General features: G+C 35.4%; 1 protein-coding gene across 1 annotated transcript; it reads left to right on the top strand.

The window, feature by feature from the left end:
* The first annotated feature begins 4,946 nt into the window (after positions 1-4,946).
* On the top strand, positions 4,947-14,201 carry tfa (transferrin-a). The gene is made up of 17 exons (XM_020643712.3): positions 4,947-5,074; positions 5,169-5,317; positions 6,924-7,026; positions 7,131-7,322; positions 7,761-7,890; positions 8,135-8,190; positions 9,086-9,249; positions 9,798-9,951; positions 10,285-10,451; positions 10,560-10,656; positions 10,761-10,781; positions 11,251-11,412; positions 11,523-11,673; positions 12,597-12,664; positions 12,760-12,941; positions 13,490-13,682; positions 13,841-14,201. The coding sequence occupies exons 1-17, from the start codon at positions 5,038-5,040 to the stop codon at positions 13,885-13,887; spliced, it is 2,073 nt and encodes a 690-aa protein (XP_020499368.1). The 5' UTR covers positions 4,947-5,037; the 3' UTR covers positions 13,888-14,201.
* The last annotated feature ends 3,486 nt before the right edge of the window (positions 14,202-17,687 follow it).

Below are 17,687 nucleotides of genomic sequence, written 5' to 3'. Positions count from 1 at the left end.
TATCCTTGAGCAGGACTTTTGGGAGGGTTAAAGTATGCAGCCAAGATATAGATCCTGGTGAGTGGAACGGCAGTTTTATGCAGCAATTTTATAAGATTTTAGCATCAGACAGCCCGGTGATATCTTTTTGCAGTCTATCCCATTCGAATAGCTGCCTGGTGCCATAATAAATGAAAATATATCACTTTAGTAATTTAATCAAATGCGTAAGGTTTAGACAAAAAATAAGCTCTAACAACGATCTTTTCTATAAACTGCTTCTTATTCAAAGATCAGAAGTTTAATCAGCAAGTGTTTGTATGAAGAAATATCACAACCATCTGAGCTTTATGTCCCTTGTACCTTCTGTCGTTATAATCTAGTTGCTGATATTGTTTTAAAAAAGTATTGTGTATGTTATTGAGCAACAAGGAGGGAGAATGTGTCTGTGTGTAATGGTCAACGTATACTGCCTTCTTAAACTTCTGCTCAGGTGTCAGGAGAATAATCATCGTAGGTTATTCACATTTATTAAGCACAGTCAGGAGGGCTTTGTGGTCGTAATCAGCGTCAGTCACGCAGCCAGACACAAGTGTCTTCGAGGTATTTCAGGAAGCCTCATTACAGAATGTTTCAGATTATTAACTTAACTTAACTTAACTTAATTAATATTAACTAGAAGCCACAAATGTTATATTTACAACTTGGCTATTATCAAAAACATGACATTTTCCCCTGATTATGTGACTTTCTACTTGTATATACAGAAATGTCAACTTGAGTACAGGACAGCTGTGTTTTTGTCCTGCCGAACACTTAATGAAGAGGTGTCATGTCATTGCATTGACACAGAAATTGACATAGAAGCATTAAAATCAAGACTGAGGGCAGGTAATGACAGGCTCCGACATTATCTGATGACTCAGGTATCAATTCAAACGTTATAGCAGCAGACTGAAACTGTGCCAGGACTTTTATCCTCATGTCCATTCACTTTATGATACTTTTTTTTTATGTATAGCTAGCCTCAAACATGCCAGTCATTTGATCTGTTCTCAGATGGAAACGAGGCCAGTAATCAGACAAACCAGAAAACAGAGTCATGTTGTCTATTGTATTTGCACAGAATTGAGGAACAAAATGTTTTTGATTCTCCCTCTTTCATTCAGCTCACTCTTTAAAGGTAAGTATTTGCTATAGAGGGTAAAAAAGCTCAAAGTTGTAACTCCAGATGAAGAAGGTAAGTGATATCTTCATTGTATTTGTGGTGCTACACCTGAATCACAATGAATCTTTACTTAATACCGCACACATACATATATTTAGTTATTGTTCACTTCTGCAAATTCCATTTACTTGCAAAATGTATAGCCTATTACAAATGAGATTCTTATGAATTCAATCAAGCTTGTTGCAAACTGTGTAAACACATGAGCCGTACATATACTGCAACTCTACAAAAAATGTCAAACTAAAATATTAAAAACATAACTTATACTAAATGTTAGATTAGAGTATAGACTGATCGAATATGTTCAGTTTTTATTATTATACCACATAGCCCCGTGTCTTAGAATCTTCCAAAGTTGCAGTGAAGTGATTGGGTGATTTTTCAAACTTTGGCAGGTAAGGACAAAGACTGAGGTGTTGATTCAAATTACAGACAAACATGAACCTTCGCTCTTGTGTTGGGCAACAATGACTCTGTAAACACAGCTCTTTAGTTGGTCCCACTGAGATCTCTGGGATAAAGTGCTCGGATTTATCCAAACAAGATTTCAAAAGCATTTGTCCTTTTCTCATGGCGCTTCTTGTAACTCATTTTATGGGGTCATTCAGAACTCTGTTATGAATAGCCTAGATCCTTGTCTGCTTAAACCAGGATTTCATCCCAAACCGTTTTTTTGCATGTCAGTCTGGCTACAGCAGACCAAACATCGTCACATATAGCCTATCATTTGAGGAAATTAATCAGCAGGGGGAAAAATCCCAAAAGTTAAAGTGAAAGCAGTCAAATTTACACCTACACTTCTTGTCCTAAATAAGAATAGTCTTTTTTTGAGGTAGCCAACTTTAGCCTTTTTTGTTGTTGGTTTTTTCATTTTTTCTTATGTAGGTTATCTACAAGCCCCATAAAAGGACTCTTGTTTTTTTTATGTATAACTAGCCTTAAACATGCCAGTCATTTCATCTGTTCTCAGATGGAAACTAGGCCAGTAATCAGACAAACCAGAAAAACAGAGTGTGTGAGAGGAACATTTTATCTTTCTGGTCTTCCGAAAAAGAAAATTTCCCACTTGCAGCTTCTCCAAAATTCAGCTGCAAGAGTGCTGATGAAGACTAGAAAGAGAGCACACATTTACACCTATTTTAAAGTCTCTGCAATGGCTATACCCGTGTGTTTTAGACTTGATTTTTAAGATTATTTTATTGGTTTTAAAGCTCTTAATGGTCTTGCGCCCACCGATTTATCCCATTTGCTTTTAACTTATGAGCCCAGCAGAGCCCTCAGATCATCTGGAAGTGGTCTTGTAGTTGTTCCAAACATCCGAAATGAAACCTGGTGAGGCAACTTTTTTATTACAATGTCCCCGTCTGTGTAACAGTTAACCTGGAGACCTGAGGGTAGAACAAAATGTAAACATTTTTAAAAGCAAACTCAAGACCTAGCTATTTAGTCTTTTAACTGAATCTCATTTTATCTGCATTAGTTTTAGTATTTTTATTTTTAACCTCCTGTGTTTCCTTATCAAGAAGGAATGCTAGTGTTTCCTCAGTCCGTCAGTCCGTCAGTACCTGTTTTTATCTAGTTATTTTACCTTACTTCTTGGATTGTGGGGTAGGGGTGGGGGAGGGAGTCATGTTGTTGCTGTTTGAGTTATTTGGATGTAAAAGCACTTTGTGATACATTGTTGTACGAAAAGTGCTATAAAAAAATGAAGTTTGATGGACTGATGGATTGACTGATAAAACATCTAGCAATTTCATCCAAACACAACATTTCTTCTTCCTGGAGTCACAAAGGGTACCTTGTTCGACTGAGTGAGATGCCAAAGGGCTGTGAGAAGGTGTCATTGTTTGATCAGCCAAAACCATCTCTAATTTCATCATAAATTATCCTTCCTCTTGATGACTTCAGGTTAAGTGAACAATGGTGTCTGCAAATCATACAAGGAAGTGAAGCAAACTGTTTTCTTTTCTTTCTCAGACATACAATGGGTTTTTTATAACATATGAGCTGGAGAGCGATCTGTCCAACATGAATCCTTTCCTGAGAGTGGTGGTGCTCGAATGCCTCCATAAAGGCTCTAAAACACCTGAACTTTAAGGGTCTTATGGACCAAAAACATTTCAACACAATAGACAGCTCAGTTTTAAATCTGGATGCTACAGGACGATATCAAAGTCTTGTTTGCCTTTCTTACACTTTACCCACAGAGTAAAAGTGAGAAGTCATTGTATTTGCACAGTTTTTGATTCTCCCTCTTTCATTCAGCTCACTCTTTAAAGGTAAGTATTTGCTATAGAGGGTAAAAAAGCTCAAAGTTGTAACTCCAGATGAAGAAGGTAAGTGATATCTTCATTGTATTTGTGGTGCTACAACTGAATCACAATGAATCTTTACTTAATACCGCACACATACATATATTTAGTTATTGTTCACTTCTGCAAATTCCATTTACTTGCAAAATGTATAGCCTATTACAAATGAGATTCTTATGAATTCAATCAAGCTTGTTGCAAACTGTGTAAACACATGAGCCGTACATATACTGCAACTCTACAAAAAATGTCAAACTAAAATATTAAAAACATAACTTATACTAAATGTTAGATTAGAGTATAGACTGATCGAATATGTTCAGTTTTTATTATTATACCACATAGCCCCGTGTCTTAGAATCTTCCAAAGTTGCAGTGAAGTGATTGGGTAATTTTTCAAACTTTGGCAGGTAAGGACAAAGACAGAGGTGTTGATTCAAATTACAGACAAACATGAACCTTCGCTCTTGTGTTGGGCAACAATGACTCTGTAAACACAGCTCTTTAGTTGGTCCCACTGAGATCTCTGGGATAAAGTGCTCGGATTTATCCAAACAAGATTTCAAAAGCATTTGTCCTTTTCTCATGGCGCTTCTTGTAACTCATTTTATGGGGTCATTCAGAACTCTGTTATGAATAGCCTAGATCCTTGTCTGCTTAAACCAGGATTTCATCCCAAACCGTTTTTTTGCATGACAGTCTGGCTACAGCAGACCAAACATTGTCACATATAGCCTATCATTTGAGGAAATTAATCAGCAGGGGGAAAAATCCCAAAAGTTAAAGTGAAAGCAGTCAAATTTACACCTACACTTCTTGTCCTAAATAAGAATAGTCTTTTTTTTGAGGTAACCAACTTTAGCCTTTTTTGTTGCTGTTTTTTTCGTTTTTTCTTATGTAGGTTATCTACAAGCCCCATAAAAGGACTCTTGTTATCTTAAAAGATGAAGCACCTGAAATAAACACCTAAATACAGAGTGAAAAATGTGATGCTGAATTGGTAGGTTAAATATCGACGCTTTGCCAAGACCCTTTACAGACGGACAGATACCAAATGTCTCTAATGGACGCACGAGGCGCCAGCCCGTCCTACGTAAAATAGCAGAAATAACGTCAAACTCGTCTTTAAATGGACGCAAAGGGATTGGTCAAACAACACAAATCCATCAACCAGGACATTGGGAAAACTTAACCTTAAAATAGGCCTTAAGGCCTTAATAAGCCATAATCCTACTTGGGCCCACGTCTTGCCTTTAAAACCCTTCATCTTGATTAATTCAGGTGTACCAAACGTTGATGTTTCTGAATTTCCAGTGTGTCGAAATTTGGGTTAGCCCAGCCTGTTTCTTTGCCAGCATCATCGAACAAAGGTACGCTGCACGCGCGCCCACGTGCACGCTTACATTAGGAAACCTGAGCAAACCGAGCTTCTTTTTTTTCAGAGAGAAGGGTTTGCTATAAAAGCCTGAGCTCGCTCCAGGACAGTCTGCTGACCTGAAGACTCTGCTGTTCAACATGAAGGCTCTTCTCCTCGTTCTCCTTGGGTGTCTCGGTAAGGGCTTTAAACCTCTGCACAGCAAGACTATTTTGTCATAAACATCACGTACTCAACTCTCTGCATTGTTTTTTATTCATGCATTTTGCAGCGACTGTGTTCGCCGCTCCCCTTGAGAAGGTGAAATGGTGCGTCAAGTCGGATCAAGAATTTCAGAAATGTTTGAGCCTCGAAGCCAAAACTTCGGCGTTCACCTGCGTGAAGAGAGACAGCACTTTGAACTGCATCATCGCAATAAGGGTGAGGGAGTCAACTTTTTCAGTGCATAGCCTACCTTTGGAGCTCATGTCATCCTTTTTTTTTTTTTTACATATATAATATAAATTAATGGATAACGAAAAGCCTAAATTACGCACATTTCCTTACGATTTTAAGAGTCATGAAAAAAACATTAAGAGCATACATTTTAACAACAACTAAAAAAAAATACTACTTCAGGATACTTTGTTTCCCATATTCATTTTCTCGTGACTGACATTGTATGATTGCATGTGACAACAAAAGTGACTTAACAAAACATGTCTATGTTAAATCAATATCCATTTACTGCTTAGTCACTTAAACTGTCAAAAAACAGTAAAAAGCCTTGCTTCTCTCTGATGTAGGAACTAATGTAATATTTATAAAAAATGTTGTAAAACTCAAACAAATTGTAAGTAGCTACCACTGTACATTACTCAAGTAGGATACGTTTACATTTTACAATAGCACACTTAAAATATAAATATATAATATATAAATATGAATATATATGGTATTAAATTAACTATGTAATATATAATATATGACAGGGGTCCCCAAACGTTGTCCTGCCATGGACTCCCATGTAGCATTAGCCTCCTGCAGGGACACCCCTCTCGCAATAAAATGTAAAATTATATGTACATTACATTTACAATGGCAAATATAAAAAAATGAACATATGACTTCTTAACCCTTTCATGCACGAATTATGAAATGACATAGCATGATTTTTTTAATACATCTTAGGACATGCAAAGTAAAATTCTTTATTTTATTTTCAACGCTGCAATGCAAAAATTACAATTATTCATTAATTTTTTTAATGTACAAACAAAATAATAGATTTTTTGTTTCTTTTAACAAATAGATTTTGAGTTTGTCACATGTCCACTGGGATGGAAAGAATACTTTGAGTTCCTTGAATTTGACATTTGAAGGTTGTCAGTCTTTAAGTTTTGGAGTTTTCCTGTCATATACGAAAAACACACTCGATTGGGTAAAGCTACCTCCACAGCCAGGTTTTGCCTTGAGGCTGCCAGAACAGCAGATATTAAATGGGAGCGCAAACGTAATAATTCTGATTTGAGCCCTTCCCTACATGGATTATGTAAAAAATAATCTCTGCGGGTTACAGTTTACTCAGTATCAAATATGGTCAAGATCAGCAAAGTTTCAGAATAAACTGTAATTTAAACATAGCCTGAAATGCATGATGTCCAAATTAATTGATAGGTGATCAATAATAATTTTCTCCTTTAAAAAAATCCCTACGTGGGAATTTTGACAATACTATTGTTGCTTATTGGTTGCTTCTTGATGTTACAAAAAAATATCACTGTAAGGGTCTTCTAGAAAAGCTGGATTGTAAAGATATTCCTGAGTCACATGGTAAAGGTGACATTGCTCACAGAAAATAGATTTCAATATGCAGATTATTAACATCTAAAAAGTGCTATAGTTAAATGTCTTTGTCACAAATAATGTTGATTTGATAATCTTTTCAGTTTTATCACTTCTTCCCTCCACGGAGCCCTTAGTACCCCCCAGTCTTTGAGCTGTTGGTGTGTTGTTGATATGACTAATCTGCTGGTGTGTTGTTCAGGCTGGTGAAGCTGATGCCATCACTTTGGATGGAGGAGACATCTACACTGCTGGACTGAACAACTACAACCTGCAGCCCATCATTGCTGAGGACTACGGCACCTGTAAGTTTCCTTATCGGCAGACATTTCGAAAGAGGTTGTTGATCCTTTTGTATGTACCACAGATGTTTTAAACTGGTTTGCTCCTGTTCTGTTTAAACATCCAGCCTCAGAAACCTGTTACTACGCTGTAGCTGTTGTGAAGAAGGGCAGTGGATTTAGCTTTAGTCAGCTCCAGGGGAAGAAGTCCTGTCACACTGGTTTGGGGAAATCTGCAGGCTGGAACATTCCCATTGGAACTCTGGTGTCCATGAATTTGATTCACTGGGAAGGCATTGAAGACAAACCAATAGAGGAGGGTGAGTTACACTCAACATGAAGGATAATCCTCAAACAAAATGTGCTACACACACTTGTCACCCCTGAAATATTATATGTGAAATTGCTGTTTTAAAGGTTAAAAAACAAAAATAATACAATTCCGAGTAATATATATCCCAATAATAAGATGATACAGCAGCGGGTTACTTAGCTGAGCTCAGTTTAGATCAGTTTAGTTTAGCTGACCTTGAGACTAGGAAAAAGACTAGCACTTAACACTTAAAATATTATGATTATACAATTATATACAATACCGGAATGCAGCTCAATAAATTATAACACATTGTTCAAGTCATTTTCAGGCATTTCAAATTGTTACATATTATACATTTTAGAACAAAAACATTATTTATTCAATATTTCACTACCTGTTTTTTCTATTGATTGACTGACAAATCGGGACATTCTAATTGCAGCGGTGAGCGAGTACTTCACAGCCAGCTGTGCCCCAGGAGCAGTCCCTGGCAGCAATCTGTGCAAGCAGTGCAAGCACGACTGCTCAAGAACCCACACGGAGCCTTACTATGACTACTCCGGAGCTTTCCAGTCAGTATCATTTTATTCTCTGATCCTAATCAGTCCTTATACAATATGACTTATTCTGTCCTCTATCCCCCTCCACACCTTTATCTTCTGAATATGATGAGCTGTCACGGCTGAGTATATATCTCTGACATTTTATGCAGGCTATTGAAATGGTGTCTTAGACCTTTCCTCTCTGTCATAATGTAACTTGTAATGTTGATGCAGGCATGTTGTTTTCTATCGAGTAACAGAGTCTATGTTGCAGGTGTCTGGCAGAGGACGCTGGAGACGTGGCCTTTGTGAAGCATCTCACTGTACCAGGTCAGTATCACTTAGTTACCAAACAATAGAAACCTTTGATAAGTTTGCACATTTGTATGATGAGTGTATAAATAAACCAGTTTTTTTTCGTCGAAAAGTCAAATCTTCTATTTCTTTTATTGACATTTTTACAAGCTATTCTAGTAACACTAACAAATAACAACATCTTTGCCAGACATTATTATATGTTTTTTAATACTCACTAAATACTGTTTAAATTAGACATCAACATTTAACTGCCACCTCATAATTTGAATAGGATAACTGATGATTAGGAAATTAAAGCATAGAGAGTACAAAGGAGGAAACAGTCCAGAAAAGATTGGAGAGGGAAAGCAATTCTCAAATTCTTTTATTCAAATAAACATCAATCTATTTCTTTCTCTTTTTAAAAGCTAATTATCTCATTAAGTTGGTTCAGTAAGTATCAGATTTTTGTTGCAGAACTTCTTCCTGGCTTTATGTCTTTTCATGTGATTGTGCAATGTACAGTACTCACACACATTTGGATTCATTATAAGATTTTTATTCATTATAAAAAAGACTGTTCTTTTTAAATTGTAATGGTAAATGGACTTGAGACTTTTCTAGTCTTCTGACTACTTAAAGTGCTTTCACACACTGATGGCAGAGGTCGCTATGTAAAGTGGCCATCAGTATTAACTAATACTGTTAACTAATTAACAACCGACTCCACCACTGATCCACAGCCGCACAAATAACTCTAACTTATATTACATTTATTGGATTGTGGAAAAAATGTTTGAAACAACACTTTAATTTGAATAGCCTTAGACTCTGACTCAACTTAACATGATGATAAAATGACAGGAGAGATTAATAAGAACTGGCTGATTTGAGGGGGAACATTTTTTTTTTTGTCTCCCACTTTCAGATTCTGAAAAGTCCAAATATGAGCTTCTGTGCAAGGATGACACCAGAGCGCCTATTGACAGCTATCAAACCTGCCACCTGGCCAAAGTGCCTGCTCATGCTGTTGTCACCCGCAAGGATCAACAGCTGGCCGACTTAATCTGGGAAAGCCTCTCTTCAGTTCAGGTATCATTGAAAAAGAAGCTTGACTTATCTGTGAATTTGTTTGGTGTGTGTGTGGTCTATTTGAAGGACTATATAATATACTGTATGTTTAGCCCAAACAAGGAGTAACCACATACAAAACTAAAGCTCAATAAAAATGAATTGCAATTCCTACCAAATATTTATGTGACTTAAAAGAAGCACAGTGCCATTAACATACAAACAAAATCCCTACAATTTGGAGAAAATGTCTCACTCTTATGCTCAGTAATGCAAAGAAGTAGAAAAAAAAAGTGTCCACACTGCTCGGGCCTCATTTAGGTGGTGCACTTGATCTTGATGATGTCAGAGCTTATTAACTTTCTCAGGCTTTCTCATAACTACAACATTGGTTTGATTCCTTACTGTTGTGTCAAAATAAGTAAATAAATGCTATACTTGAGCCATCCCAGTTAAAGCGTTTTGACACGCCCCCTGGATGTGAAATGGTTCATTCAAACATGGAACAGTTACTTCATAATATAATGAAGCTCTTAAATAATGAATAAACATACTTTGTGTTTTTTCAGCCTGCTGACCTCTTCTCATCTGAAGCCTATGCACCTTCCAAAAATCTGATGTTCAAAGACTCCACTGTGAAACTGGTGAGGGTGCCACCAAACACCGACTCCTTCCTCTACTTGGGTGCTGAATACATGAGCATTGTCCGTTCCCTTAAGAAAGGTAAGCTGTAAACAAAAGAAAACTGAACACACATTAACATACAAAACCACCAGACAAGCATATTTATTAGATGTCTTCTGTTGCTATTGTGTTATACATATTGTATTTTAATTTCTTATTTTTACCTAATGTCTCTATTTCTCTTGGATCCTATGTTAACATATTTCATATTTAATCTTCTCTGTGATTGTTAATGGTTCGTTTGAATTATTTTTTTAAATGTATTTTTTTACGTTTCTTCTTCCCTTTGTCATGATTCTTTTGATGTCTTGTGTGAGCCACCATTGCCTTGTTGCTGAAATGTCCTACACTTGGTTTCGCTTCACTTTACAGAGCAGACTGCTGGCACCTCATCCAGTGCCATTAGATGGTGTGGTGTGGGCCAAGTAGAGACGAGCAAGTGCGACACGTGGAGTATCAACAGTGTGGTTGATGACGGCTCCACTCTTGTTGAATGCGTGAGAGGCAACACAGTTGATGAGTGCCTGTCAAAGATCATGGTAAATTTCTCTTGGATGGAAATATATGAACATGGTACAGGCTCGTTTCTTCTTCTGTATTTCTGCAGCGTTTGTCTCTGATCGTTTGCCGTCTTGTTTGTTGGGTAGCGTAAAGAGGCTGATGCGATGGCAGTGGATGGAGGACAGGTGTACACAGCTGGAAAGTGTGGTCTGGTTCCAGTTATGGCAGAGCAGTATGATGAAGGTACAGGGGTTAGAAAGCACTGAAAATATCGTTTTAAATCATATTTTTTTTAATTTTCAACATTTCTACATGAGTAAAATTTGAATCTCTGTATCTCTCCTTAGGGCTGTGCAGCACAATTGGAGGTAAAAAAAACAAAACAGTATTTCTTTAACTTCTACTATTAGGAAGTTTAAAATAATGATAGCATTGTGATCAATATCAATTTGATTAAACACATTTATTTGTTATTTTCACTGAATTGAACCTCAAAGTCAGTTTAGAAAAATGTTTGATCAAGTGTTTGATTCTTCATAATTGCTGAAGAAGTTTTCAGAAAATGTATTCCCCAACTATCACCAGTTTTATAATTAATATCTGATTCAATATGATACATTCAGACAAAGACTTAGCATGTTGTGTATGCAAACCAAACAGTCCCTTTTCTCAAGTGTGTAATTACTTGTGACTGTTTTAAGAAAATATTCAATATTAAAATACAAATAAATGTTTGTACATCAAAGATGAATGAATACATGTTTGTCTTCCAGCCCTAAGATGAACCTTTAATGGAAAGTGCATACTAATAATGATCTCTTACTTCCACCATTGTAGCCACAGCTTCCTACTATGCGGTTGCTGTTGTAAAGAAGAATTCTGGAGTGACATGGGAGACCCTGAAGAATAAAAAGTCTTGCCACACAGGCGTGGGCAGAACTGCTGGCTGGAACATCCCGATGGGTCACATCCACAAACTGACTCAAGACTGCGACTTCAGTATGTCAGAAATGATATTCGTAAAGAAACTTGTAGTAGAAGGACATTATTTTTAGCAATTATTTTTCCTCTTGTACTTCTAACACATCGTACTGATCTGTCCTCCTCAGCTAAGTTCTTCAGCAGTGGCTGTGCCCCCGGGTCAGAACCCAGCTCCCCTTTCTGTAGTCAGTGTGCGGGCAGCGGCAAAGCTGTGGGAGACGAGTCCAAGTGCAAAGCTAGTGCTGAAGAGCAGTACTACGGTTACGCTGGAGCCTTTAGGTAGGACACACAGTGACGTATGCAGTCTGCATGCAAATTTACAAAAACTGCGCATGTTTGTCAAAAGAATAGTTTCACATTTTGGATAATTTGGGCAGTTTGTTTCTTTTTGAGAAGATTGGTATGTCCTGCAAATCTGTGTCAAAAAAATAAGGCTTAAATCCTCAGACTCTTAGTATAGCCAAGATTAGGAAAAAGACTGGAAGCAACGGAAACTGCTAGCTTAGCTTCCTTAAAACTTCTACCACCCTCTCTCAAGCTGACTAATGAATACGTTGTTTCATATTTCTTTAAGGGAAATGATTAATGTAAACCAATCTTTCAAGGGGTTTAAAGAGACTTGACAAATAAGTTATTTTTGGGGGGATTTTGTAGCAACTAAACTCTGCCTAAAATCAACATTTTTTACATTTCAGTCTGCTTTTTACTTAGAGATAACGGTATCAACTCTATGAATTTGGTGTCTGCGGTGGCTTTTAGAGCAAAACAATGGAGGTTGCCATTTTGTAAATGCTGAATTTAGCTTCCTGTCATTCTAGTAAAAGACAAAGAGGAGGAGCTGAGGTTAGTCCTTTAACCTTGAAACAGCTACAACATGCCATGCAGCATCCCTCAAAATGCATTAGATATAAACTTACCACCCCCTTAAAGTGTGTATGAATATAGAAAAGAGCTTCTTTTTTTTTCACTTCCGCGTAAGCCTCATTTTTCAACCCTGAAGGTTTCTGCTTGGTTTGAACTCTTTTTAAATACATCATGGTGTTGGTTTTGTAAATTACGGTTCCATTTTGAGTCAGTAAGTTGATAAAGCAGGGTATGCTTAAGGTAGTGGCTTACTTGTAATTGACAATTTAACAAACATGCTTATCCAGCTTATTGTCCAAATATGATGGAACCAAGTTCTGTTTTGCATTTCACTACAGATGTCTTGTTGAGGGTGCTGGCGATGTTGCATTCATCAAACACACAACCGTCCCTGAAAACAGTAATGGTAAGGGGACTGACACTGGCTAACTTTCATCTCTAATGCTGTGTCGCTTTGTACAAGACTCAAATGTTTTTTTTATGCTACCTCCTCATTCAAAGGCAATGGTCCAGCTTGGGCTAGTTCTTCGAGGGCTGAAGATTTCGAGCTGATCTGCCCCGGAAAGGCTCCGGTGCCAATCACTGAATTCCAGTCTTGTCACCTTGCCAAGGTGCCTGCACACGCTGTGGTGACTCGTCCAGAGAGCCGCGACCATGTGGTCACCACTCTCAAGGACCAGCAGGTTCGTGATGCTTCTTTTTTCAGGTTGCCCTTACTTTTTGTTCGTTTGGATAACAATAGATTATATTTGCTTCTACTGGTGTTTTTCATTCCAGGAAGATGCTTTTTCACCACTTTGTAGATTTTTAGGCTTCACAGAAAATTCCTCAACAAAACATGAATTGCCCAGCTCATCCTTTTTTTTATTGTTCTAATATGAATTTTAACTACAGTGGATGCTTTACTTTTGTTGATGCTTAAAAAACGTTTTTTTATCATCAGCTGCAAGGAAGCTGACAAACTCCTTTATACTCATTCAAATTACATTAATTTTTTTCAGCTACAATACACTCAGCAATTATTTGAGCATGTATTAAACCTTTGAAGGAGGATTTCAGTTACAGTTCAAGCATCCAAAGAGGGTGTTTTTCTGGACTTTTTTTTGCTAACTTTAAACAGAAAAAGTAATTTTCCTCTCAGCAACATTCTTTCTTCTCTTAACTTCTGTTGTTCCCTGACTGTGATACGTTTGTGTAATCATGTTTTGAATCATAATCTTCTAATTTTTAGGGCAAGTTTGGTAACAGTGCCGGAGAGTTCACATTCAAGCTGTTCCAGTCAGACAACGGCAAAAACCTCCTCTTCAAAGACTCCACCAAGTGTCTCCAAGAGATTCAGGCTGGAACAAGCTTCGGCGCATTTTTGGGGACAGAGTACATGGATGCCATGAACTCACTCAGGGTTTGTGGTCAATCCACTCCAGGTTTGTAGAACTGCAGTGTGGGCTATAACAAGATTTACAGTACAGTCAATAAAAAAAACTATTCAAATTCATATCATTACATGAGACACATCACACTTGATATGTTTCTGCTTCACATTTATCTAACTTTTTTTTCTTTCTTTGTCTTTATTTAACAGATCTGGAGAGATCTTGCACTTTCCATTCCTGTCAGCAAAAGAATTAACAGCCACCACAGACCATGTGGTTCCTCATCCAGCCCTCCATGATTCAAGCACCTTACCCACACTTCCCACACTCATCTCAAAAATTACATTTTGTATTTTCCTACTGATCTTGTTGTAGACCTTTTTTTTTAGAGTAAAAACAACAAACAGATACATTTTACTCTCAGAACCTATAAACAGCTCTTCTCTGACCAATCACGCCCGCATGTTTCTATTTGAATGCTTTTGAATAAAATGTTACACGACCATGTCATTGGATCAACTTTTGTTTTGTTAACAAGTGACTTTTCCCAAATAAAGCTTTTTAATGATCTTTTGTGTCTGTAGTATGTTTTTTTTTTCAAATGTGTATTTTTAAGCCTTTCATTTGAAAAATGATCAAAACATTGGATAGCTAAAAAAAGAAGATATGAACCATATCGTCATGTTTGCTTTGAGTGAATAAATAAGACTGATAATGTTTGTTCTGATATAAATGTAAAGCTTTTTTGAAAAACACAGTAGGTGTTGGAAAGCACATAATTTATATAAAAAAATTGTAGTAGTGTTCCACTTAAAGACACTTATCGTGTGTTGTTCAATAAGAGGCTATGTATGAAGGAATACAAAATTAGCATTGATTTTATAAGCTAAAAATGTATTTTTCTGAAAATGTTCTATAAAGAGAAGTTACGTTTCTAGACACGCAAGGAAATAGTAAAACAAAACTAATCATCTTTTCCTAAGGGGTGAGGGGATACTGGGCTTTCTTGGTTCGCCTCCAAAGAAAAATCTTGTCAGAGACATCTGGCCTATAACGCGCAGAAATGTTATATCACTAGTGACGTTTAAACAGTACATTGACGCCAGCTGGATCACTTGCTGGCAATGTCACATCTTAAGCAATAAACAAACATTTTGTCATTAACAGAGGACGTTGCCATGTCCAAATAAAACCTGCTTTTAGGCCATGGCGCAAAAATTCCCTTTGAGCCCTGTGTTAAACTTTTAAACTGTTCTTAACTAGAAGGAGAAGATGCAAGTTTACTTCGAACTAGGGACCTTATAAAGACTGCACTACTTTTTCTTAAGATTGTTTTGGGGCTTTTGCCTGTATTTTGATCAGACAGCTGAAGATGGACAAGAAATGTGTGGGGGGAAAAAGCTAAAGGCCTATGTATACAGTAGGCTATATATACACACACATGAAGACTTCCAAAGCCAATTTAAAAAAGGAGTCTATTAAAAAAAAAAAAAAATTGTCGGCAGTACCTTCGATTAAATTACATTTGGCTTTTCTATTACTTTTAAGATAGTGCATTCATTTGGTTTAGTAATGGGTAAACTATTAGGGTTTTTGACTTGTTTTGACAAAGAAGCAGTTTGACTGTCACTTTGGGTTCTTGGAAATTCTGATAATCTTTTTGATTTTTGGACATTGTAATTGTTAAAAAAGAGTATTCAAATAACCAAAGAAATAAATCATTAGATTTATGAATGAAGTAAATAATGGCTTGTCAGTCCTATAGTTAGGCTACAGAGACTTTTAATTTAAATCATAAGACAGTACTTTGAACACTTTGAACATTTTTTCACTTTCAAGCTAAAAGAAATCAACTTCACAGAACAAGAAAACAAAAATAAGCCTACAATTTAAGACATAGTCGAGTAGACTATTATGCTTGATTTAGATAATATAGGCCACTTAATTCAATACAGCAAACTGTGAACCGGTAGTTACGACAGTATAGCCTACATAAAAACTTGAATAACGTTGAAATAGGTCTTATATCATGTATGGTTAAGTCTCTTTTATTTATTTGTGTATTTATTGAATTAGGACAGTACATTTAATTTGTAGTAGGCCTAGGTAGGGCCTACTTAAACACAAACAAAAAAACAAACGACGTAGGCCTACACCTCACAGGCCAAACTGCATAGCACGCAGACGAACTCAGCCGTTTATCATACAACATGGACACATTTCTGAAAATACAAATAACAGACCTATATTTCTAAAAATACAAATAACAGACCTATATTTCTGAAAATATAAATAACAGACCTATATTTCTGAAAATACAAATAACAGACCTATATTTCTGAAAATACAAATAACAGACCTATATTTCTGAAAATACAAATAACAGACCCATATTTCTAAAAATACAAATAACAGACCTATATTTCTAAAAATACAAATAACAGACCTATATTTCTGAAAATACAAATAACAGACCTATATTTCTGAAAATACAAATAACAGACCCATATTTCTAAAAATACAAATAACAGACCTATATTTCTGAAAATACAAATAACAGACTTTTTAAGCTAGCTCCCTTTAACAGATTTTTTTTAATACATGGATGCCTGATCTTAGAAGAAGCATGGCACTAGCTAGCAGCAAATAACAGACCTATATTTCTGAAAATACAAATAACAGACCCATATTTCTAAAAATATAAATAACAGACCTATATTTCTGAAAATACAAATAGCAGACCCATATTTCTAAAAATACAAATAGCAGACCCATATTTCTAAAAATACAAATAGCAGATCCATATTTCTAAAAATACAAATAACAGACCTATATTTCTAAAAATACAAATAACAGATCCATATTTCTAAAAATACAAATAGCAGATCCATATTTCTAAAAATACAAATAACAGACCTATATTTCTAAAAATACAAATAGCAGACCCATATTTCTAAAAATACAAATAACAGATCCATATTTCTAAAAATACAAATAACAGACCTATATTTCTAAAAATATAAATAACAGACCCATATTTCTAAAAATATAAATAACAGACCCATATTTCTAAAAATATAAATAACAGACCTATATTTCTAAAAATATAAATAGCAGACCTATATTTCTAAAAATACAAATAGCAGACCAATATTTCTAAAAATATAAATAACAGACCTATATTTCTAAAAATACAAATAGCAGACCTATATTTCTAAAAATACAAATAACAGACCCATATTTCTAAAAATACAAATAGCAGACCCATATTTCTGAAAATACAAATAGCAGACCCATATTTCTGAAAATACAAATAACAGACTTTTTAAGCTAGCTCCCTTTAACAGATTTTTTTTTAATACATGGATGCCCGATCTTAGAAGAAGCATGGCACTAGCTAGCAGCAAATAACAGACCAATATTTCTAAAAATACAAATAACAGACCCATATTTCTAAAAATATAAATAACAGACCTATATTTCTAAAAATATAAATAACAGACCCATATTTCTAAAAATATAAATAACAGACCTATATTTCTAAAAATACAAATAACAGACCCATATTTCTAAAAATACAAATAGCAGACCAATATTTCTAAAAATATAAATAACAAACCAATATTTCTAAAAATATAAATAACAGACCTATATTTCTAAAAATATAAATAACAGACCCATATTTCTAAAAATATAAATAACAGACCTATATTTCTAAAAATATAAATAACAGACCCATATTTCTAAAAATATAAATAACAGACCTATATTTCTAAAAATACAAATAACAGACCAATATTTCTAAAAATATAAATAACAGACCTATATTTCTAAAAATACAAATAACAGACCTATATTTCTAAAAATACAAATAGCAGACCAATATTTCTAAAAATATAAATAACAGACCTATATTTCTAAAAATACAAATAGCAGACCAATATTTCTAAAAATATAAATAACAGACCTATATTTCTAAAAATACAAATAGCCGACCAATATTTCTAAAAATATAAATAACAGACCCACATTTCTGAAAATACAAATAGCATATTT

Source organism: Labrus bergylta, chromosome 4, assembly GCF_963930695.1.
Source record: "Labrus bergylta chromosome 4, fLabBer1.1, whole genome shotgun sequence".
Lineage (NCBI taxonomy): Eukaryota > Metazoa > Chordata > Actinopteri > Labriformes > Labridae > Labrus > Labrus bergylta.
This window is presented reverse-complemented; position numbering and strand designations above follow the sequence as displayed.